Genomic DNA, 24,758 nt, shown 5'->3' on the forward strand with positions numbered 1-24,758 from the left:
AACCTTTTCAGACACATAGCATGAACGTTTGTAAGTCCAAACTGGCATTGATGCTTTTATAAGAATTATTTGTTTATTTAGAACTATGCCCCTCCTTCACAGTTTCAAAAGTGACTTTGAGAGGTGGAGCCGCAAAACAATATCATGGTTGGTGGTATTAATGTCTTTAAAAATGAAACTTCTTCCTGGAGTTCTTATTTGAGGAGGGGTGCAACACCCTTGGAGGAGTGTTGTAATATAATTTATAAGCACAATTGTTTTTTTCGTCGGAGGGGGGTTCTATTGGTGTATTATTGGTAGACAGAACATGCTCCACCCAAATGCAGGGTGACTAGAAGAGTGGAAGGGTCCTAGCAGATGAAGAATGGTTTAAAGTTAGTGTAAGAATATTTCGTGGAGGGTTACCTTCTCCAATTTTTAGAAATGTATTTAGAATTATTCAAAGGTGGCATTATAATCCTTGGCATTTTTAGAGAATATCTGGAGAATAATCTGGGCCTTATCTTTCAGACGGTGTTCAAAGGGGGTGCTACTACCTTTACTATTTACTTTAAACTCATTGATACTGCGCACAAATCATCCCCAGGGGATCTCTAGGCACCTGAGATAGAATACCTCTTGGATAGTGAAACTTACAATAGCCAGGTCTTGAGCATTTTTTTTTAAATTGAGGCAAATTAGGGCATGTACGAATTTGGTTGGGAAGGTCATTCCAGTGTTTGGGGGCAGATAGGAAAAAGCACGACCACCCATTTTAACTTTCCTTATTCTTTGGCTGCAGAGCAGGCTGCGGTTACTAGATCTGAGTTAACGTACAGGCTGATACTGCTCAATTTTATTGGTTCCATTCCATTCAGGGACCTGAAGACCAAGCATAACAGCTTGAAGATGGCTTGTTTCCTGACTGGAAGCCAATGTAGTTGGCGTAGGAGAGGAAGAGAGGGAGTTTGTGCTGGTTTGTAGACGGCAAGACGGGCTGCTGTATTTTGCACGACCTGTAGTTTGGATAACAGGCACTCCCTGATTCCTACCATCAAAGAGTTGCCATAATCAAGGCAGCTGATTAGGAGTGCCTGAATGAGGGTCTTCCTGGCATTAAGCAGGATCCATGGGAAGATCTTTCTAAGCATCCGCATGGTCCTGAAACAGGTGCCTGCAAGAGTCTCCACCTGTTCCTCCAGTTGAAAGCTTATTGTCTATTCTGACCCCTAGGTTCTTCACCCAATCTCTTGGGGAGGGGGCTGCTCCAAGTTCTGATGGTCACCAGTTAGAAGCCCACAGTTCTTCTGCCTTGCCAAACAGGAGTATCTCCATTTTCGAGGAGTTTAGTTGTAGAAAATCCTCCCTCATCCAGTTTGCTATGCTAGCCATACAGTTTATGAACTTAGCTTTAGTTACAGCGGGATCATTCTCTATATGCACTATCAGCTGCGTATCATCAGCGTAGGATATGGATTCAAACCCACAGTTCCTGATGATTGAGGCCAAGGGGGAAACATATAAATTGAATAATGTGGGACTCAATATAGAGCCTTGAGGTACCCCCTTATCCACTGCAGCTGTATGCGACACATAGGAGTCCAACTGGACACATTGTGTTCTATCGGAGAGATAGCTCTGGATCCATTTAAAGGACAGGCCTCCGACACCAATCTCACGAAGCCTATTCAACAGAATACGATGAGAGATGGTGTTGAAGGCTGCCGACAGGTCCGGCAGTACTAACATAACTGGAGAGTCCTTATCCAGTGACATCCTAAGCGTATCAGTGACCTCAAGCAAAGCGGCCTTAGTGCTATAGGATGCCCGGAAGCCAGACTGGGATGGGTCCTGTATCTTGTTTGATTCAAAATAGCTGGAAAGATGTCGGTTAATTAGTGTCTCCATGATTTTAGAGCAGCAAGGGAGAAAGGAAATAGGTCTGTAGTTCTGTAGGTTCATAGGGTGTGTTAGAGCTTTTTTCAGCAGGGGCTTACTACGAGCGTTTTTCCATTTACGTGGAAAGGAGGCCGTAGCTAGTGAGATATTACAGATATCTGCCAAGGTGTCCGCTAAGACCGGGGCTAGCTCATTCATAGCCATGGGTGGTAACGGGTCCAAAACCAAACCTGATTTAGCCTTAGCCAGTAGAACACCCACTTGTTCCCCTGTGATAATGGGGAACTCTTCTAGGCTCGGAGAGCTGGGATCGCCTCAAGGGCATTTCTCTCGTCTGTTGATATCAGTAAGGAAGACAATTTTTATTGGAAGAGGTCATGGGGTGGATAAAATATGTAAGATACTAGCCACACCATTGAGAGGGTACAACTATTGTTCAATGTTTCAGCAAAGACACTACGAGTCATAAAGTTGCCCAAAATAAATAATTTGAGGCCCGTTTCCATTAGGACCTTATTGCCCCAGGTCTGGAAAAACAACCCTCCTGGGGAGAACACCGTTGTTTCACAATAGGTTGGCTATTTAGATCATGAAGATGGCACACCAGAGGGGGAGTGAGAGGAGAGGTGAGGGAGTTGGGTAATTGTTCGATGTTACATAGCTAGGAGGTTATGATATAGAAAGATGGAGCTAGCAGGGCTAATACCTATCTAGGAAAATAGACCGGTCCTGGAGTCTATAAGAATGCTTTAGTAGCTGAATAATAGGTTTCTCTTGCATACCTGCTGGTCTGGCACCATGATTCTCTAAAGATCCAAGGACCCAGTACACGCTGTATTGTTGAAGGTCTTGTAGGACTCCATTGCATATAAGGAGATGTAAGATGTTATGAAATGCTCAATAACATTTGTTTAAAAAACAAATTACGTTGGCACGTCAGGTCTGTGGATGTCTCTCAGAATTTCGAGAATATTGGCAACCATTTCAACCATTTATGAAAAAGACTTAATTTCTCTTGAAGGTATGGATAAACTGAATAACTTTAGGTTGTTCTTTGTTTATTACCTCTGGTTGAGTGGAAATACAGCGACGGAAGATGTAACCACAATTTGGTTACTACAATGGGAAGAGGAAAACTGGAAGATATAATGCCTATGTGAAAGAGCTGTGCCTTGGTGTGGACTGACGTGGATGGCAGGGCCACAGGCTCTTGCTCGACAAATCTGAGATCATTATCAACTCTTCTCTTCTTTTCATTCTCTCTTTTCTTCTCCTCTTTTTCCCCTAATTTGCTTCTTTTAGAGTGTGTGAAAAACAGATTGAAGATTTACAGTCCATTTAGAGTGCTTGATTCTACCAGGAAAGTTGATTCTACCAGGAAAGTTTTATTACTGCCACCAAAATCAAAAATTGTTAGTGCGGATAGAATGCCTCCATTTTGCAATTGACATATATTTAATTTTAAATAATGTGTTTTGGCAGTAGCCTGGTTCTTGTGGGAGAGAAAACTGTTCCCTGGTGTGGAGCTTGGCTGCAGAACCTTTTACAGAGGCTCTTGGACATCTAAGTTAACTTGTTGCTAGTGGGTGAAATGCTTAATTTCTAAAGGGAGGTTGGAAGTGCCCTGACGTTTAGTGTAACTTGCAGATGCAGGACCACCATGATTAACAAGAGGTTTCAGACTTGTGCCCTTTAAGTGCCAGGAATAAACACACGTACATTGACTGGAGTTGATCTATACCTCCTCGTGATCTACAATCCTGCACTTCATTTACTAGATCCATGGTGACTCAAACGTTTCAGACCAAACATTATGATTTCTTTCTACATCACATGTGCTAGATCCCTCTTCTCTAAATCTTGAACTGAAGAAATGTGGACGTCCGTTTTTTTATCAATTTGTTTTTGTTGGTGTGTATTGGGCTTGATGCCGATTAAGTGATCTTTGTTTAATCTTTATAGGATGTAGGTCTGATAACTACAATACTTACTGCTAAGGGCTACTGAGGAGGTTTAGGCTAAAAGAGGTAACAATGTGCTTGCATTTCCCATTCAGAGCATGGCATTTCTCGGTTTTGTCCCAAAAGCGTACCTTTGGCAGTAACATTTGACCTCATTCATAAATACAATAGAAATGTACACCTGAAATTGTTTGTGCTACAGCATCCTTGGTATATCAATTAAATACCAAATGAAATCTCTAGGTAACAGAAGATAACAAAAGAAGTATACTCAAAAACAGAAAGACTAAAAAAATCAGGACAAATGGAATATACGCACCCAAAAACACTGAAAGGGAAAAAAAAGTTCTCATTCTGCTTCATTGGACAATGGTGGATAAAAAGGAAACCACACACCTGTGCAAAACCAAGATGTGATCCCTATTGAGTCTCAAAGCCACTGGTACAGCAACTTTCAAGGTCTAGTTTCACTTGAGGCAAGCTTTTAGTGTGCTATTGGGAAGGGCTTAAGCCTTGCCTGTATGCGACATTATCTGCTACACCCAAAAAGATGTCAATCCAAAGAGGTGACCGATAGTAGAGGGGATCGGGAAAAATGGCATGAGATTCTCAACATAAATGGTAAACCCACTGGGTTTAAGAAGGCCATGGAGCAAATGAAAATCCTCTCCATTACCAGGATTCAATGCCACTGAAGATCATTGTAAGATTATCCTCTTGGGAACTAATTCCACATTTCTCTGTTGAAAAATTATTTTAAAGGTCGGGGTATGTAATATTTTTAACACAGCTAGGTGACTATATCATTCTAACTAGTAATAGTGCAATGCTGTTTGTCTTTAATTGGCGAACATACACTGAACTTAAAGACTACTACTTCTGCACCAAGAGGTCCTCTGTCCCTACTACACACATCTAAGACCCTTGTATTGAGTGGTAGACCACAACTATAACATGAAAAGTGTAATTTTTGGAGTCCAATCATTTGCCCTGTCAATTACTTCATTCATACCTTCATTGCTTGTTCCTTAAAGAATTGCAGGGCATAGGCAAATATCTCCAGCGCTTTCACCTTCTTGCCGTTTGCAGCGATGAGATCAGTCTCCATGTTGAGGTTCTAAAAACCAACCAAAAGACAAAGTTATTATACGCGAAAAGAAAATGTTGAATCAATTCAAGTTAAAGGGAAGACAGTTGTCTCTTTTATGCTGGTGATATAGCATCACAGAAGAAGTAACTCATTTTAAGTTGAAATAGTAACTAAATTCATGTTGTGACTTAATACAGTGTCTACATATGAGCCCTTCCTGACAATGCCAGCTAGAGATGTATTTGTAGTTGCATGCCCACCTTTTGAATGTATCTATACTCAATCTCTTCTTAAGGCCTGGCATCATTAGAAAATAGAAACAAGAATTGGCAAAACCAACGGATCTCGCCTATGTGAGAGCTATTGACTTTGTCAATGTATTTTAGTCATGTTATACAGCAGTGTGACTGCTGTAAAGCATGGCTAAAAGTTAGTGGTGGAGCATGGCGTAGTGTGGAATAGAGGATAGTGATGTAGAGGAAAGTGATGTAGAATAGAGTGGAGTGGAGTGGCGTAGAGTAGTGTAAAATCCAGTGGAGTGGCCTTGAGTAGAGTGGCATGGAGTGGCATAAAGTTGAGTGGTATAAAGTGCAGTAGCACAGAGTGGAATGGCAGAGTGGAGCAGAGTGGTGGAGAGTAGAGCAGAATGGCAAAGAGTAGCGTTGAGGAACGTGGTTTCAAGTGGAATGGCACAAAGTTCTGCAGAGTAGCAATGTGTGAAGTGGCAAAGAGTAGAGCAGCGAACAGAACAGGGATGTAGAGTGTTGTAGAGTGGCACTGGGGAGAGTGGGGTGGATTGGCATAAACTGAAGAGGCATACAGTGGAGTGTCAGAGTGGCGTAAAGTAGAGTGGAGTGGTGTAGATCAGAATGGAGTGGCATAGAGAGGAGTGGCACTGCGTGACGCAGAGTAGAGAGGAGTGGCGTAGAGTGGAGTGGAGTGGACTTTACCAGCATAGAATAGATTGGCCTAGAGGAGCACAGTTGAGGGTGTAAGTAACTAAACCGTCAATAGTGACAGCAGATAGGGTGAAATCAAGCCATATACCGGTGTTAAAATTAGGAAAGCACATTGCATGTCCAGGAATAATACTGAAATGCTTATAAAATAAAAACAATAGTGTGATGTAGAAAGATCAGGAGGACAAAGACAAGAAAGACCACATGTATTTAATCCATCCTCCATGGAGGAACTAACTCAAGGAAGGAAGGGAAGCCTAAGGGAGCTAAGCAATCCCATCATTTTAAATGAGTGACAACGAAAACAACTAATGGCATTCTGTGGGTGGGTTGTTAGCCCATTGGATTGTAAACACTGTGTTTCGCAGCACAGCACATGCGTAGAGTAGGCGAGACCTAAAATTAACTGTTTGGGCTTTGTTACCAGGAGAAGATATGCAATTGGAGGATCTGAGCCACAACAAAAGTCTGAAGTCTATACCCATAGTTTTCATCTTATGCTTGAAATACATTTTGTTTTATGGGATTCCCAAAGGTTTCAGAGCACACCCTTTTTAGTCACAGTTTCTCAAGAATACACCGAGAAAAGAGTGTGTGAATTTCTATTTTCACATGCATCAATGTAAGTAGTAAGCAACTGCATATTTGAAGAAAGTATTGCATACAAAAGTTCCGGAACTGTCTCCCACACTTTGAAATATTTACTTGCAATTTTCTAGGTGAATTCCAATTCACGAAACTTAATGCTAGGTGAAAATTCGTCAGGAGTACATTATGGTCATTTACTGACATCTGGCCATTTTCATAATAAACCTTTGTCTCTCACGGAGTGGCCATTCCCCCAACTCCTCAATAAATAGGGGGTGTTGTATTCCATTTCTGAACTTGGAAAAACATTTTCTGCTGCATTACATAGGGGTACATTGAAGTATGTTTCCAGTGTGGGAGACCTACTGCAAGAGGTATGTGAATAACCCTAAAGCAAGGCATTTGAGGGTTCTCACAAACATTTACAAAATATTCCACCCGGAAGCAATATGAGTATCGTACAAAGTCAGGATGGGGCACAATTTGCCGCACTTGCAAATTTTCATCATCATAAGTGCTTGCTCTAATTGTAACATTCCACAAATTCTAATTATGTGAATCAGGATCTGGATTTTACAATCACAAACTACTTTCTTGTGCACATAAGTAAGACACATAAGCCTATATAACTGCATATGTAAGAAAAAATTCAAGTTAGAGAAAATATGAGCTACATGTGCATGTACAACACAGACTTGCCAGGTGTTACAGGTCTCATGTTCGGCTAATGCATTCCCGGAACTTCTCCACATCAACACAGTGTTACAGATGTCTTACGCTTATCAGCTGAGTTGATAGCATGTTTTCTTACCCTTGAGGATTGCCACCAGCTCCTAATCCACTTATGATTTTTATCAGGCAAAAATATGTCGATAACTTATCTTTCCGTGAATTCAGTTGCTGTGCAATTACACTTAAGAAATGTTCTTCTATTATCTTCTTCTTCTTGTCAGGAGAGGAATCTCACTAGGATTCCTCCGAAAGCTTAAACAACCAAGGAAATTGATGGATGCGAAATGAAATGATACTGCTAAGATGGAGAAACACTCAGCCAAAATGGTACCTGTAGGAATACTCCTCTAGATACAATTTAGGTACACACCTAATATAAATCCGAATTAACACCCAAAGTCTCAGAGTTCTGATTGCATAGTGAAGTGAATAATTAGTTACACAATGAGGTATCAAAATGGCTGCCAAGATTTTGTAGTGTGACGTTGATGTGTAGTAAGACCTGTACTTTCTCTTTCTTGCCTTCCACAGCAGTGTTTACTTGTCTACCAACTCTTTGGGCATAATAGTTAGATGCATTTTAGGCTGTAAATCAATAAATTGCAGAGTTCAGATGGGAACTATTTGTTAAACATAATGCATTTGCACTTTGAGCTCTTTGATCTGCCACGGTTTGCACCTTTTGGTGGAGAGAAAATGTGGCATCAGAAACAACTGTTACTCTGGGACACTTGTGGATACAATTTTGGTGAGACGTATGCTCTAATGACTGTAATGCTCTCAGGGGCACCATATTTAAAGAAGCAGGCAGCCCTTCTGCGCCATGGTGCACCAAAGGTGTGCCAAAGGCAAGTCTATCTATGCCCGACTGTTGTAGGTCACCAGAACCCTTCTTTCGCCTGCTCCAGATGAGGTAAGATTAAGATACACGGGGAAAGAACTACATTCCTTCAGAGAGAGAGAAGCCTACAATAACTACATAACTACCTGGTGTTTCAAGCACACTCTGGACAAGCCATCTGTCCTCTTCTCCTGAAAGGTTGTAAATTCTTACCTAGGGAAGTTACAATTGACAATAGAGACATTAAGCTCAACAGAGAATGTGGAGTCCATCAAATACTGTGAATAGACAAAAAAAGGTAGTAACCAGAATTTGAGCTTAAGCATCAATTGACAACTATCAGCAGTTACTGCAACACCAGGTCTATTCTCAAACAGGTTACTGAGCTCTGAGATCTTTTAGATACCGATTCCCCTGATGTTGGTTTCATTACTGAGACTTGGCTAAATCACATGGACGGGTGCCGGAAATAGCTATCCCTTTTCCGGGTAGCTGTTTGCTATGGAGGCTTGAAAGCGATAAAGTAGGTGGGGTCGTGGTGATTGCATTCTCTAAAAACATGATGGTATCCGTTATTCGCACTTGTCTCTCTAATGTACTAGAGATGGTAGTTTCAAACTGGATTGTTCCCATAAAAACGTATGGAAGGAAGCCTTAGTCTGTCGTCCCCCAGACTCCAAGAAATATTTCAGTCTCCTGTTAGACCTACGATCCCCTCATTTTTAGAGTCTGATAACTTCTTGTTCCTGGGAGACCTTAACTTTCATGGGGGAAACATAACAGACAATTTAAGTTAATTTACTGTTGTCTGACCTGAAGAGGGCAAGACTGACACAATTAGTAGAAGGCCTGACGCATGTAGCCGGTCATACACTTGTTTTACTATTAAGTATATCTACCTAGCATACAGTTAGTCAACCCGAACCCCATACTTGGACAAACCATTATCTAATTGGAATCAAAGTGCCTCTGACTCCCACCCCAGATCCCAGCATAAGAGTCATTATGACTGACACGCTCTTGGAAAATAATGAATCAGACTAATATAGAGAACTATCTCCAATTCCCCGGATTGAAGAAAACCTCTGATATTGATAGGGCTAATATGTACTTTCAAGAAGCCCTTATCAAGGCCATATACACGGTGGCCCACTTTAGGTGAATTATGAATAGGAGGGAGAAAACACTAGTGGTATGGTGCAATGAGGAGTTCAAACTAGAAAAACAAAATTGTAAGAAACCTGAAAGGGCATTGGTGCAGGTAAAAAACTCCTCAGGACAGAGGTGATTGCAAGTCAGCTCTCACAATTTATCCTTGACATCTGAGAGAAACACACAGGAATGGTTTGACAATTAGTATTGAAAAGTCTGGCAACTCTGCCAAAGAGATTTTCAAGAAGCTGAATGAATTTACAAAGCCAATTTTTGCCTCACAGGACTTATGCAACTCGTCACCTATTTCTGTGAGAACATTAATACGTTATAAAATGATTTTGACCCTCAAAGTGACTCCTCCCAAGACGGGGCAGGCCCTTGATATACTCCCCCAATGTGCAGCTGACAGGTCAACTGGACAGGTTTAACGGTTTAACCCAGTTACCCTGGAGAATGAACAAGAGATACTATGCAATATTAAATCAGGGTCACTGGAAGATCCTTGCCCAGCACATATCTTTGTTGCTTTGCCACCGCTATTTAAGTCACATCTCACAGATTTGTTTAATTTTTCTCTGGAAATGGCTAAGGTACAGAAAACTTGGAGGTTGGCATCAGTATCTACTATTCTAAAGAAACCCACAGCAGATCAAACTATTTTTGCCAATTTCTTCCCGATTTTGCTAATCCTGTTTCCTAGTAAAACCATGGATAAATGGATTGACAGTTACCTCTCACAATATTTAGTGAACAATCAGACCCTGGACCCCTTCCAGTTTGTGTTTGAAGCAGCTCATAGTATAGAAACAACCCTGCCGGTTGCCACTGACACGATTAGAATCAGTTTGGATATGGGCAGGCTGGCTATGCTAATTCTGATGGATCTTTCAGCATCTTTTGGGTATCTCATGTGATCCTCATTCAGAGGCTGTATGATTTTGGAGAGCAATGAAAGGCATTGGCCTGGCTGTTGGGCTTTCAAATGGAGAGAACCCAATTGGTTTCCATCCTTCCTCTTAAATCAAGAACTACCACTAACAACTGTGGGATCCTGCAAGGTTCTGCGCTAAGACTCATGCTTTTTCAATATATATGTGGCGCATTTGGCCAAGATTGAGGAACCTTTTAGAACTGAGATTCTGCATATGCAGATGACACTATTAATAATCCCATTTGGTCATTATCTGAAGGCAACGAAATTCGGGTTTTTTAATTGCATGCGGAAAGTTGCTTCTTGGATGAAGCAGAATTGTCTATAGCTGAATGGAGGGGAGACAGAAATCCTACTTCTTGGTAAAGTCAAGAAATACTGGTCTGAAGAGTGGTGGCCTTGCAAGCTGGGCACCCTTCCCTCCCCCCAAGACCCAAAATATGTAGTAAAAAACCTCGGCATTCTAACAGATAACAAGCTTTTGATGGCCCACCATGATAAAGCAATTTGTGGAATTGCCCTGGTATTTTCCTCCTTCTTAGGAAAACGATCCCTTAGCTACATCCCTTGTGACTAGTTGGTTAGAATATGGCAATGCCTTCCTGGTTGCCACCAATGAGGTGCATTTGTCTAGATTACAGCTGATCCATAATACCGCAGCCGCCTAGTACGCAGTTTTCCTTATGTCTCTCCTTCAGAACCCATGCTAAGATCCTTACACTGGCTCCCCATCAGGAAAGGCTGTATTTTTAAACTTCTCTGCCATGCCCATAGAGCATTGTACAGGGTAGGTCCCACCTATCTCCAATCTAGAATCCGTTTCGATCATTCAGGGAGATGCATTAGAGCCTCAAACACAGCCCTGGCATTACCCAGTCAGATTCTAACAACCCAGAATGCTTTTCATATTTCTAATTTTAAAGAAACTCAAACATGTGTTTATCTTAAGATCTCCTTATTTTTACTAGTTTTTCAACTTCCTCTACAGTAAAAGCGTTAGCGCAGGGATTCTCCTTTGGAAGAGAGTTGTTGCACTATATAAATCTGTTAACATAAGAAAACAATGTTCTCAAAAGAGCTCAGAGCTGTGGTTCTTGCAAAACTTTGAGAGCCCCAAGAGCTGTAAAGAGCGAGCAAGACATGCCTCTGTTGCAGCAGTCTAGTTCCCAGTCCTGACTGGCATTAAAGAAATATGTACTGTATATATGACAATGGTCTGTCCCACTTGTTTTTGCCCAAGTAGTTCTCTGACATTATCTAATTTCTTGAAGACCATCTCCCCGGCTTCTAGGGTGAAAATCATGAAATTTAAAAGTATGTATATTCTTTGAACGCTCCAAGAATCTTTTCTCCTAGTCCTATCTCTTCAAATCTATCATATAATCCAACATTCCATGATTTTGTGTATAATCTAATATATGATTGATCTAGCATTCAAGTTAACCATCAGATATCATATAATCCATAATTCCATGAACTCGCTTAAAATCTAATATATGATTGATTTTATATTCAAGTTAACCATCAGATATCATATAATCCACCATTCCATGAACTCGCTTAAAATCTAAAATATGATTGATTTTGTATTCAAGTTAACCATCAGATATCATATAATCCACCATTCCATGAACTCGCTTAAAATCTAAAATATGATTGATTTTGTATTCAAGTTCCCCATGTACGATGACAGGATAGTGGTGTATGATGTGTTTGAAAGTCTTACAGCTGTAAGAGATAAACATGAAGTGCTGGAGTATTTTTTATTTTGAAGGGAGATTTACCTTCATGTTTACAGAACTAATTTTATTTTCAATGATAAATGGTTCAATAATCTTAGGTGCCATTTTAATTTGTTTTTTGATTGACATGCCCTTTAATTTAAAAATACTTAGTGGACAGCCAAACCTTATCCTTACTATATATGAAGATTCTTGTTTTTTTGTTTTTTTACAATCAGCATACTCTACATCTTATATAGTCTTTCTGAAGATATGTATGGCCTTCCTGCGCTACAATTCATAAATGATCATGATGTTCTTGTTCAGAAGGTAGAGGGGTCGATTTAATGATATCCATGTGTAGATTATTTAGATGGTATCATCAGGTAGAGAAAAAAGGGAAAAGGTGGAATACTAGTGGATGCTGTTCTGAATTGTTCTACCACTAACAAAGTTCTCTTGAATCCTAACTCCTATCTCACAGTAAAAGAACAGAGAATTTGTCCATTTCTTGATTTAAATGATGAACATAGGCATTCGTCTGAGGATGATAATGTGTTGATTACTGAGCTTTGAGATCCAAGATTTTACAAAGAGTTTCCATAAACGTGAGGTAAAGTGAGAGCCTTCATCAGTGACATACACAAAGTACGCCAAAAAAGCCAACAACATTGGGTTTTAATTTAAACCAACTCCTGAGCTGTTGGTACCAATTAAAGTAGTATAGAATGCCCTGTCCAAGGTTAATTATCCATTAGAACTAGTACAATAGTTTTTCCCACACATTCCGGTGGCTCAACCACAAATCCATGGAAATCATATGAGAAAGGTGCTGATGCCATGAATAATAATGAATATGCTACTTACCAGTATGCATCTGTTCTTGGCATGTAGGGCTGCTAACATTCATATCTTAGCATTAGATCGCCGCCTAGTGTTGGGTCCGGATGATCGCACATTGTTGTCCTGGAAGAGTCTTCGAAGTGTCCTGAGATAGGTGGCTCCTCCCCTGGACTACAGTGCGCATGGGCATCGGCTCCATCCCCAGATTGTTTTTCGCCATTGTGGCAGAAGATGGAGTGTAAAGTGTAAATGATGTCCATGCTAATGACTGAATACAATAGTATATCTGCAGCTGCGACAGGCACCGGGGAGGAGGGTGGGCAATATGAATGTTAGCAGCCCTACATGCCAAGAACAGATGCATACTGGTAAGTAGCATATTCAGTTCGAGGCATGTGGGCTGCTAAATTCATATCTTAGCATAGAATATATAGCAGTCCCTCCATCAGCGGCGGTTGCCCGTGCCAGCTGCAGAAACCTGAAAAAGTGTTTTGAGAACAGCCTGTCCTACAGCAGCTTGCTGCTTGGAATGCACGTCAACACAGTAGTGTTTTGTAAAGGTATGTGGTGTAATCCACGTAGCTGCTCTGCAAATGTCCTCTAAAGGAATGTTCCCTAGGAAAGCCATGGATGCCCCCAATTTGCGTGTGGAGTGCGCCCTTGGGGGTATTGTTAAAGTGCGCTTGGCTTTGTGATAACAGATTTGGATGCACTTAACAATCCATCTGGCTATTCCTGCTTTGGAAATCGGGTTGCCTTTGTGTTGTGGTGAGAAGGCAACAAAAAGCTGTTTTGTTTTCCTAAAGTGTTGTGTCCTATCTATGTAGTACATCAACGCCCTCCGTACGTCTAACGTATGGAGCATTCTTTCCGCTACCGTTTGCGGGTTTTGGAAGAATGCCGGCAAGTCTATAGTTTGGTTGAGATGAAACTGTGACACCACCTTTGGAAGGAATTTGGGGTTAGTACGTAGCACTACCCTATTTGGATGAATTTGAATAAATGGCTCTTGTATTGTGAGCGCTTGTAGCTCACTGACACGCCTCAGTGACGTAATAGCAATCAGGAAAGCTACTTTCCACGTTAGGAATTGTAGTTCACACGAGTGTAGTGGCTCAAATGGTGGTCCCATCAGTCTGGTAAGGACTACATTGAGGTTCCACACCGGAGCTGGCGGTGTTCTTGGGGGAATGACTCGTTTCAGACCTTCAAGGAAAGCTTTAATGGCAGGCACTCTGAAGAGAGAGAGATGCTGCCTATTTTGAAGGTAAGCTGCGATGGCGGATAGATGTATCCGAATCGAAGTGAACGCTAGCTTGCACTTGTAAAGGTGCAGCAGGTAGCAAATGATGTTAGGGATAGATGCATCTAGCGGGTTGATGTCATTGGTGGTGCAGTAAATGACAAAACGCTTCCATTTTGCCGCATAGCATGCTCTGGTTGTTGGTTTCCTTGCCTCCTTGATGATGTCCATGCATTCAGGAGGTAGGTTGAGGTACCCAAACTCTAAGACTTCAGGAGCCAGATCGCCAGGTTGAGCTGTTGCGGATCTGGATGCTGAATTTCTCCATGGTTCTGCGTCAAAAGCCTGGGCGTGAGGCGCAGTCTTTGATGCGGAACCACTGAGAGTTCGAGGAACGTGGTGTACCAGGCCTGGCGCGCCCACGTTGGAGCAACTAGGATGAGTGTCATCGAGTGCTGCCTTAGTTTTTTCACCACCAGTGGTATCAGAGGTGTCGGCGGAAAAGCGTACGCAAATTTGCCTGACCAGTTCATCCATATCGCATTGCCCTGCGATTGCGGGTGTGGGAACCTGGCGGCGAAGCTTTGGCATTTTGCGTTCTCCCTTGTGGCGAACAGGTCTATCTCTGGATGACCCCACCTTTGGAAGTACGGCTGGAGTACTGATGGATGTATCTCCCACTCGTGCATTTGATGGCTGTATCTGCTGAGCAGATCCGCCATCTGATTGTCCTTCCCTGGGAGGTGCTCCGCCATGAGGAAGATGTTCCTCTGAATGGCCCACTTCCACATGCTCTGAGCCAGATGAGACAGCTGCGGTGAGTGGGTGCCCCCCTGCTTTTGGATGTAGTACATCGCGGTCATGTTGTCCGTCCGGACTAACACCACTTTGTTGCACAGATGTACAATGAAGGACTTGAGCGCCATGAAGATCGCCATCAGTTCTAGATAGTTGATGTGCATCTTCTGTTGCTGCGTTGTCCATAGTCCCTGCACTGTGAAATTGAGCAGATGAGCTCCCCATCCCTGGAGAGATGCGTCCGTTGTTAGGACAATCTGTGGCACTGGCTCCTGGAACAGTCGGCCCTTGCAAAGGTTGTGTGGAGTCCACCAATGCAGAGAGTCGTATGCCCGACTGGTAACCAACACTAGGTCTGTTAATTGTCCCTGAGCCTGTGTCCACTGATTCGCTAAGCACTCCTGGAGCGGGCGCATATGCAACCGTGCGTGAGGGACTATGAAGATGCAGGAGGCCATCATGCCTATCAACTGCATGAACACTCTCGCTGGAAGTGAGTGTTGTGGTCTGAACTTTCGGATTAGAGATTGCATGCCCTCTATCCTGACTTGGTTTGGTTGAGCTGTGGCCGTCAGGGTATTGATTGTCGCACCTAGAAACTGCCGGACATGTGCCGGCTGAAGATGCGACTTTGGGTAATTCAACGAGAAACCCAAGTCGTGAAGGAGGTGAATGGTGGTTGACATGTCTGCGGCGCACTGCTGTTCCGACTTGGCTTGAACGAGCCAGTCGTCCAGGTAGGGGTGGACATGGATGTTCTGCCTCCTGAGGTGCGCTGCCACTGTCGCCAGGCACTTGGTAAACACCCTTGGGGCCGTGGTGACTCCGAAGGGTAGGACCTTGAACTGATAATGCCTGCCTTGGATTGTGAATCTGAGGTATTTTCTGTGGGACGGGTGAAGTGGAATGTGGAAATAAGCATCCTTGAGGTCTAAGGTTGCTAAGAAGTCCCCTTGGTTTAACAAGGGAAGAATCTGTTGCAGTGTAAGCATGTGGAAATGTTCTGACAGTATATACAGATTGAGGGGACGGAGATCCAGAATTGGTCTGAGAGAACCGTCCTTCTTTGGAATAAGGAAGTACAGGGAATATACCCCTGTGCCTTCCTCCCCCACTGGTACGAGCTCGATTGCTCCTTTTTGCAGCATCACCACCACTTCCTGCTGCAATAAGTGCAAGTGCTCTGCGGACATAGACTTTGCCTTGGTGGAATGTTGGGTGGAGTGGATTTTAACTCTAGACAATAACCGTACTGAACAAGTTGTCGCACCCACCTGTCTGTGGTGATGTTGAACCAGACGGGCAGGAACTGTTGTAGTCTCCCCCCGACAGGTGTTAAGTGGTCGGGGGGCAGTGACAGCGAGTCACTGTTTGCTTGGGGTAGAGGCGCGTGAGTTGTTGTTCCCTTTGCCGCGTCCTCTGGTGCTGTTACCTCTGTAGCCCCCCTTGTTCTGTTTGGGGTACGAGGATTGTGCTCCACCTCTAGAGAATTGTGACTGCTGACCCATTTGTCCTCTGGTGACTCCACGTGCACCTGAGCGACGAAAAGTATTGCCACGAAACTGTTGTGATTGAAGGGCCCCCATAGATTTGGCAGTTTCGGTGTCTTTTTTAATTTTTTATAGGGTGGTGTCAACATCTGGACCAAACAGTCTATCAGGATTGACTGGTTGTTTAAGTATGGTTGTTTGAATGTCAGGTTTAAACCCCGATATGCGGAGCCACGCCTGTCGTCTCAGCATGACGCTAGTGTTAATGGTCCTAGCGGCTGTGTCCGCGGCATCCAGTGCACACTTTATGGCTGCGTTGGAGATCAGTTGTCCCTCCTGTATAATCATTTTGGTGCCCTCTTGAAACTGTGGAGGCAGGTGTTGCACAATTTGCTCTAGGGTGTCGTAATGCGACCTATCATAACGTGCCAATAGTGCCTGTGTATTTGCAATACGCCAGAAATTGGCAGCCTGCGCAGCTACCCTTTTGCCTCCTGCCTCTAGCACCTTGGACTCTTTATCCGGGGGAGGAGCTTCACCCGTTGTTTGGGAGTTGGCCCTCTTCCGGGCATTTGCGACCACCAGGGAGTCAAGAGGCAACTGTCCCCGAATGTATGCAGGGTCTGCAGGTGCTGGTCTGTACTTTTTTTCAATACGTGGATTGACCACCCTCGCCCCGGTTGGTTCTTTAAAGATGTCCGCCGCATGCTTGAGGACCCCCTTGAGCATAGGCAGTGTCTTTACATTTCTCTCTGAAACTGCAAAAGTGTCAAATAGAAAGTCCTCTTCAACAGGGTCAGCATGCATGTCCACATCATGATTAGCAGCTGCCCTTTCGATGAGTGCATGGAAACCTGCAGAATCCTCAGTTGGGGATGCACGTGCAGTGAAAGGCTGTGGGTCTTGTCCCACATTATGGGTGTCTTGGTCCCCAAAGTCGTCAAATGAATCCGGCTGTGCATCTGGTTCATTAGCTGGGAAAGTGTACTGGTCATCTTCACCATATCCCTCACCGTCAGAGGGGTCTGGAGACTGAGTTGGGCTCCCTCTTGGAGGGGACTGGATAGGTTCCATGAGGCCTGAGGCGTCCTGTGGATACTTTTTCTTCTTCAGGGGGATGACATAGGAGTCCACCGGCTGCGAAGTTATCTTCCTTTTGTAAAGGGTCAATTTGCCTGTATTAGCGTTGATAAAACACTCTGAATCCTCTTCTGAGTCGATCCCTCGACCCGAAAGTGTCCCTGCCGTTGAAGAATCCGACTTCTTCGGTGCCGATTTTGTTGCGAAGGCTTTCGGCGCCTCTTTTGGCGGCAGAAGGTAGAGGAGTTTAGTGGCAGATTTGACCGGAACGTCTATCGCCTTCTGTGGCGATGGCGTCGGCGCCGACGAAGCAGCGGCTTTCTCCCTAATTCTCTGTAGTGAAGCAGCGACGAGGGACGTTTCATTCGCAGTTGCCTTTGGCCCCGACGAGGAATCCTTGATCTTGCCTTCGGATCCGACGTTCTGTTGGCCCTTTTGAGTCTTGGACGATGATGCAGCGTCCGCCGCCCCAGAGGCCCTGGATTGATGCGCAGATGTGGCAGTTTTCGATCCGTGCGATTTCGTCGGCTCCGATTCTACCACACGTCCGACCAACGTCCCAGTTGGCGTCGGAGCCGTGCCGCTGTCCTTGGCGGGCTTTGCCGGCGTCGTAGCGGTTGACCTGTGCGTTCCACCCTTTCTAGAGGATCCCTCCTCTGGCACCGATTTTGACACGGTGGAATCAACAGACTTCTTCGATCTCTGTGGACCGGAGGTCGAGGGAGTCGATGAAGCAGCGTTTTTATTTGACTTAGGTGGTACGGCCGCCATCTTAGGGACGGTGGAGTCCTTAAGTTTCAGTTTCGGTTTCGGTTCGGCCATCTTAGGTGTAGTCGATACCGTATGTTTCTGTTTCGGTTTCGATACCGTCTGTGCAGCAAGTAAGTCCGTGGCCGGGCCTAAAGGCGGGGCCGTGGCTTGCGCGACGGGGTCTTGGGTAAGGCCGACAGGCGAACCCGTGACCCGTTCCATATGTCCGTAAACTTCGGGGCATAGCTCATCCCCTGAGCTATCTTCCACGGCCCCATAAACTTGTTCGACGTCCCCTACCTCGTCGACGTTTTCAAGGCCTCGATCCACGACTCCGTCGTCGTCCTCCGGATCCGCCTCGACCTCCGTCTCGGGCGGGGAGATTTGAAGATGACGGCTCAGGTCCTCTTCTTCTTGGTCGTCGAAGATGTCGTCCGGTTCCGGGGCCGTTTGGTGGGCCTCCAGGCGCACCGCACGCCGAATCTTGAGTGTCTTCTTGGACCTGAAACTTGCACAGGCTCTGCAGTTTCCTTCGTTATGGTCTGGTGAAAGGCATTTGTTACAGACCGGGTGCGCGTCTATATGTGGGTATTTGGCCCCACAGAGCGGACAGAGTTTAAAAGGGCTCCGCTCCATGCCGGAAAAGTTGCTGTCGAGTCGCGATGAGAAGGCCTCGAAGTCCGAAGAGCAAAAACTCCGCTGATTCCGGCTCCGAGAGACGGAAGAACTCGAGACCGCACGCAAACAATACCGACGTAAGAAATACAAGGCCTTTTGGCCGAATAAAGTTATGTTTTCTCGGTTCCGACAGAGAGACGTCGAGACCGCATCCGAACCCAATGGCGGAAAAAAACAATCTGGGGATGGAGCCGATGCCCATGCGCACTGTAGTCCAGGGGAGGAGCCACCTATCTCAGGACACTTCGAAGACTCTTCCAGGACAACAATGTGCGATCATCCGGACCCAACACTAGGCGGCGATCTAATGCTAAGATATGAATTTAGCAGCCCACATGCCTCAAACTTGTACCTTTCCATAATGTGATTAATGTTGACTTTTCCCTTCAGCACACATGGCATGCAGTCAAATAATAGTGAATTTCTTCAGAAAGTGGTGGCCACCCAAAATAACATTGATTTAAAGATACAGTTTTGCCGTAAGCACAATGACCAGAGAATTTCAAATCATGCAACAAGGCTACAGCTTGTTCACACCAATTTTCTGATGGTGAATAAAACTGTTGCCCTTGAAAAGATAGCCCTTTTTTTATATTGACCTACTTCTGCAAAGAGCACTCAGCATTGTTTTGATTTATAGAACCTTGTCACACATGAGTCAAAAAGAGTATCCTAATTAATCAAAGCTATAGTCTGAACTACTGACATCCAGGCCAGCAGTCAGACCGCTGCATTTTGATGCAGATGGCTATATCACAGCTGTCGGGGTGATAGACCACCACCTTCGACGAGCTCAAGGACCCCGTCGGGACATTGGCAAGACAGTAATCCCTACAATTGATGAGGTGCCATGGCAGACGCCACAATCGTGATTACGAGCCACTGGTTGTAGTACACACTGCTCATGATAGGTACAGTACCAATTACCTGGTACCGGGCTAGCGCGGATGTTGGTGGCTGCCTCTGCTTGCACTGGAGGGCCTCAGGATGCAGGAGCCGCCACTTTCATTTGCACCCGAGGAGCCCGCGAAGCAGACACACACCAAACCGGCGCCTTGCACCACGGCAGACACCCGGTAGAGCTCCATCTCTATCCCCGGGACCCCTGGTATGGCAGCGGATGTCCACGCTGCCACCTAAAAGAAAGTGAAGACACTCCCCGTGCGGACTGACCACTGCACTGCACCCGGGAGTTGCGGTGGACGGGGGACTTACAGCGGGAGCCTTGATCTGACAAAATGGTGGGCTCAGCGTGATAAAGACAATGCAACCGGCACAGTGTTATCCCCGTATTTGAAGAGGCGCCGGCCACTCAGTGGAGTGCTTTACGTCCTCTTCCCAGCTCAGCGCTACTAAAAAGACCACATATGCAGCCCAGCAGAGAGAGCCTGATACTCCGGTCAGCCACTACTGTGAGAATGCACGCCTAAGAGACACCGCTCCCACTCAGGCAAGTGCGGCATAAAGAGGGGGCAGAGGTGTATAAGCTGCGGGGTCAGATCACTCAATAGGCAGAATCAGCGCTGCTCTGGGACCCCCAACCCGAAGGATCTAAAGAGACCAATTGCCTGACCCTAACATGGCTGCCTAGCTGAAGAGAGAATCGTTGTCAAGGGATCACAAAGGTCCCCCAGCATGCCCAGGGTGGACAGGGCGACCTCAGAGTACTCCTGGGCCAGACCCTGCGGAGGTAGCGGACAACATGGCCCTGACGAAATATGTTTTTCTGATGGCCCTGACGAAAGATGTTTTTCTGAACATGTTCAGGGATTTTAAGACAAAACTTCGGCAGTACCTCAGCCAAGACATCCAGTAACTGTTTATAATCATGTAACTTTTACTCAACTGCCTACCCCCTACCCCTCCCCGCTCTACTCCTCTCCACTTTCCTGCTACTGATTTCTACCCTTACCTGTCCTGGCCCTAGTCCCCACCCTGTTTACCTCTGAATTTTCCCGCATCATTTGAGAGCTAGCTTTTCTGTTTGATATTGGAAGGAGCTACCTGGTTTAGATATAGAGGAGACAGGTCGGGGATTCCCTCCTTGGACGTCACCTACCCAGTCGGTCTTTAGCCAGACTTCCTTTCGTCTCTTCTGTCGTCTCTTTCTGCTTCCTCCCTCTATTTATTATCTCTACTTCTCTCCTCTTTCAATGTATTGAGACTGAACTTTTCTATCTAATGACCGATGGAGCTACCTGGTTTAGCTATAAGGGAGATGGGCCATGGACTCCCTCCTTGGTCGTCGCCTACCCAGTCGGCCTTTAGACAGTTTTCATTTCGTCTCTCCTTGTTGTCTCTTCCCCTATCCTCCCTTTCTCACCTTCCCTGTCCCCTCCCCTCTACGCTCCATTTATTTTGCGATCCATGTTCCTTAAATAGTTTCTTATTGAGACCTAGCTATTTGGCCAAAGCCCGATGGAGCTACCTGATAGCTATAGAGAAGATGGGTTTTGGGACTCCCTCTCAACCGTCACCTACCCAGCCGGTCTTTGGGCAGACTTTCCTACGTCTTTCTGCCGTATCTCCCTCCCATCCTGTTTTTCTGCGAACCTCTTCCCTCGACACATGAGACCGAACTACTTTGTCTGATGCCTGATGGAGCTACCAGGTTTAGCTATAGGGGAGATGGACCGTGGATTCCCTGCTTGGTCGTCACCAACCCAGTCGGTCTTTAGACAGACTTCCTCTCGTCTCTATGGTTATCTCTTCCCTTATCCTCACTTTCTCACCTCACCTACCCCCCACTTCTTTTCTCCCTCCTTTCTCTCCTCTCCTAACGTATTGCTGTCTGTTTGTTGTAAAGCATAATTGTTGATCTTTTTCTGTTATACTGTTAAACCACATTGTTGCACTTCCTTTTGTCCCTCCTGCTGTCTCCTCCCACATCATCCCTCTTTTTATGTCTCTCCTTCTCCCCTTCTCTCAATGTATTGACTGAACTTTTTTTTTTTGCCTGATGCCTGATGGAGCTACCTGGTTTAGCTATAGGTGCGATGGGCCGTGGATTCTCTCCTTGGTCTTCACCTTACCCTGTCAGTCCTTAGACAGATCTCTTTTTGTCCCTCCATATTGTCTCATCCCTCATCCTCCCTTTCTCACCTCCCCTGCCCCCTCCACTACCTCTCTCTCTCCTTTCTCCCCTCTCCTAATTGTATTGCCTATTCTTTTTTTTTGGGGGGGGGGGGGGGGGGGGGGATTTATTGTGTAATTGTTGAACTTTTTCTGTTACATTGTTGATTCTCATGCAAAGCGCTCTGATACCTCCGGGTCTAGCCAGCGCTATATAAAACTCTTTAAATAAAATAAATAAATATTTTCCACAGCTTTTTCATGGCGGTCCCACCTCCATAGCCACTACTAAGTCGCCAGGGGGCACATGTGGTGCCCACCAAACATCCATGCACCGTGTGCAAGTCACCACATGGTGCCTGGCACACGATGCATGGATGTTTGAAAACATGCGTTTTTCTACTGAGGCTTGTTCTGCTGCACTTTTCCAGACTGTAGAGAGTGTATTTCTTTATGGAAGGTTTGTATCTCTTAATTCTCTGTTCTGGAATTCTTTAAGTGCATCTTTCAGGCACTGGCTTTGTAATTCAGTTACTGCCTTGATGTTCATGCCTCATGTCGTGGGTCCTTTCTATGGAATAAATCCAGTTTCCTTCATCAGCATTTTGTGGACAATTACTTTATTGACATGATTGGATCGTACTTCCTACATTTATTGGCGACGGTTTCAAGACCCACCGCGAACGCGAGGCTTTAGCATGCTGCTGGGCTGTTGAGAAATTCCGCATGTATGTTTGGGGTTCTCGTTTTCAGCTTTTCACTGACCATAAGCCTTTGATTTATATGTTGGGTGATAGCTTTTCTAATAGAGCTTCTTCTAGGCTGGTTCGATTATTGGCTAGATTACAGGAGTACAATTTCGACATCAAATATATTCCTGGTGGGAAAAATGTCAGGGCGGACTGTTTGTCTTGCATCCCTTTAGAAGTAACGGATGCTGAACCTGAGGTAAAGAGTAATGATTTTGATGTTGTTTTTTACCATATCTAATTTGGCTGAGGGTGGTAAGCTTTCGGAAGTTGACTGGTCAGTTGCAGATGACAATGATAGGAGTCTCCGTAGGGTTAAAAAATTCTTGGTGCACGGTTGGCCCTGTGATAGAAGTTTGTCGATGCAAGATAGATGTTTTGCTCAAGTGGCTGCTGATTTGTCTTTAGTTGACAATGTTTTAGTGAGGGAAGACAAAGTGGTCCCTCCTGAAGGTATTCGTTCTAAGATCATTTCACTTGCTCATGAGGGGCATTTAGGGATTTCGAGCACTGTCAGGAAGATTAAAGATTTATACTGGTGGCCTGGCATTGATGGACAGGTAAAGGACTTTGTTAACAAGTGTCCAGAATGTCTATGTTCTGATAAGCATTGGCGTTTGTCTACTTCACCTTTATGCCCTGTTGATTGGCCTGCTGGTCCTTGGCAAAAGTTGGGCTTAGATTTTTCAGGTCCTTTTAACTTGCTTAGTTCTGATAATAAATATTTGGTTGTAATTATTGATTACATTTCCAAGTGGCTTTATTTTTCTTTTGTCAAGAGGCCAGATTCTTCTTCTGTAACTACGTTTTTGCAACGTTTATTCATGGTGGAAGGTTTTCCTATTGAGATCGTAACAGACAATGGTTCTCATTTTGTTTCCAGTGATTTTGAGAATTTTTTAAGATGTGCCTTGGTTAAACATGTGTTAGTACCATTGTATAGTCCTTCGTCAAATGGTTTGGTGGAAAGGGCTAACCGTCTGTTGAAGGAAGGTGTTCAAACTGCTGTTTCTAATAATTTGGATGTTTGCAAGTATCTTTGTGAAAAGGTTTGGAGTTACAACACCACTCCACATTCTACCACGAATGTCACTCCTTATTTTTTGCTCAGGGGTAGAAAACCTGTTTCTTCTCTTAACCCTGCTTGGTTGAAGGGGAAAGTTGGTGAGATATGTCCTGGTTTGGATATTCAGAAAGTCAGGAAACGGGTTGAACTCAAACAGGAAATGTATAAAGGAAATTTTGATGTAAGAAAACACGTTAAAATTTCTTCTTTATCTCCTGTTGACTGGGTTATCATTAAAAAGCCCATAAGAATTACGAAAGGTGAATCAAAATATTCAGCACCTGTGAAAGTTCTAAAAGTTTCTAAGATGGCTGTTATGTTACAGGGTCGGGGATGGTAGAACACAAATGCTGTAGTGAAGATTTCGAAAGAACAAGCGAAAATAATTTGTGATAGGTCTGTTAAAAAAGCTGACTCTAGTTGGCTTGATTTTGAAAAGGTGTGTCAGAAAAATTATATTGGAAATTATTCTTCTCATGCTTCATTGGATTTTGGGGGTGGTGATTCTAATGCTGTCATTCGTCAAAATGCTGAAAGTGTTGTTGGTAATTCTGGCGATCATGCACCAACTAGATGCAGCTCTCGTGTTAGAAATCCTGTCCTTTCTGATGATTTTGTTTATTATTGAATGTGGTTTTTTTTTGTTTTTGTTTATTATAAGGACGGGGGTGTGTAGAGAGTGTATTTCTTTATGGAAGGTTTGTATCTCTTAATTCTCTGTTCTGGAATTCTTTAAGTGCATCTTTCATGCACTGGCTTTGTAATTCAGTTACTGCCTTGATGTTCATGCCTCATGTCGTGGGTCCTTTCTATGGAATAAATCCAGTTTCCTTCATCAGCATTTTGTGGACAATTACTTTATTGACATGATTGGATCGTACTTCCTACACAGACGCAGCACGAGCCGTAGTAGAAAAATGCAGTTTCCGAACGCCTACATGGTGGTCGTATGAATTATGCCTGGTGGGACCACCAACTACTGGTCGGCTTGGTCTCAATCGCGCTGCGATAGTAGTCCGACTGCCATCGCAATGAAGGCCTTAGTGCAGGGTCGTAACAAAGACCCCCGCAGTGCGGGCCCGAGTTCTACGGTGCCCCACAGCACAGTACCCTGGCCCGAGGGCTCCCGAGTA

General features: G+C 44.5%; 1 protein-coding gene across 1 annotated transcript in view; it reads right to left on the reverse strand.

The window, feature by feature from the left end:
• The window catches only part of HSPA12A (heat shock protein family A (Hsp70) member 12A), a 420,841-nt gene that overhangs the window by 157,308 nt on the left and 238,775 nt on the right, over positions 1 to 24,758 (reverse strand). Inside the window, exon 5 of the mRNA XM_086922909.1 lies at positions 4,852 to 4,956. Coding sequence (XP_086779035.1) covers positions 4,852 to 4,956 — 105 coding nt within the window. The remainder of the gene's footprint in view (positions 1 to 4,851; positions 4,957 to 24,758) is intronic.

Source organism: Lissotriton vulgaris, chromosome 5, assembly GCF_964263255.1.
Source record: "Lissotriton vulgaris chromosome 5, aLisVul1.2, whole genome shotgun sequence".
Classification (NCBI taxonomy): Eukaryota; Metazoa; Chordata; class Amphibia; order Caudata; family Salamandridae; genus Lissotriton; species Lissotriton vulgaris.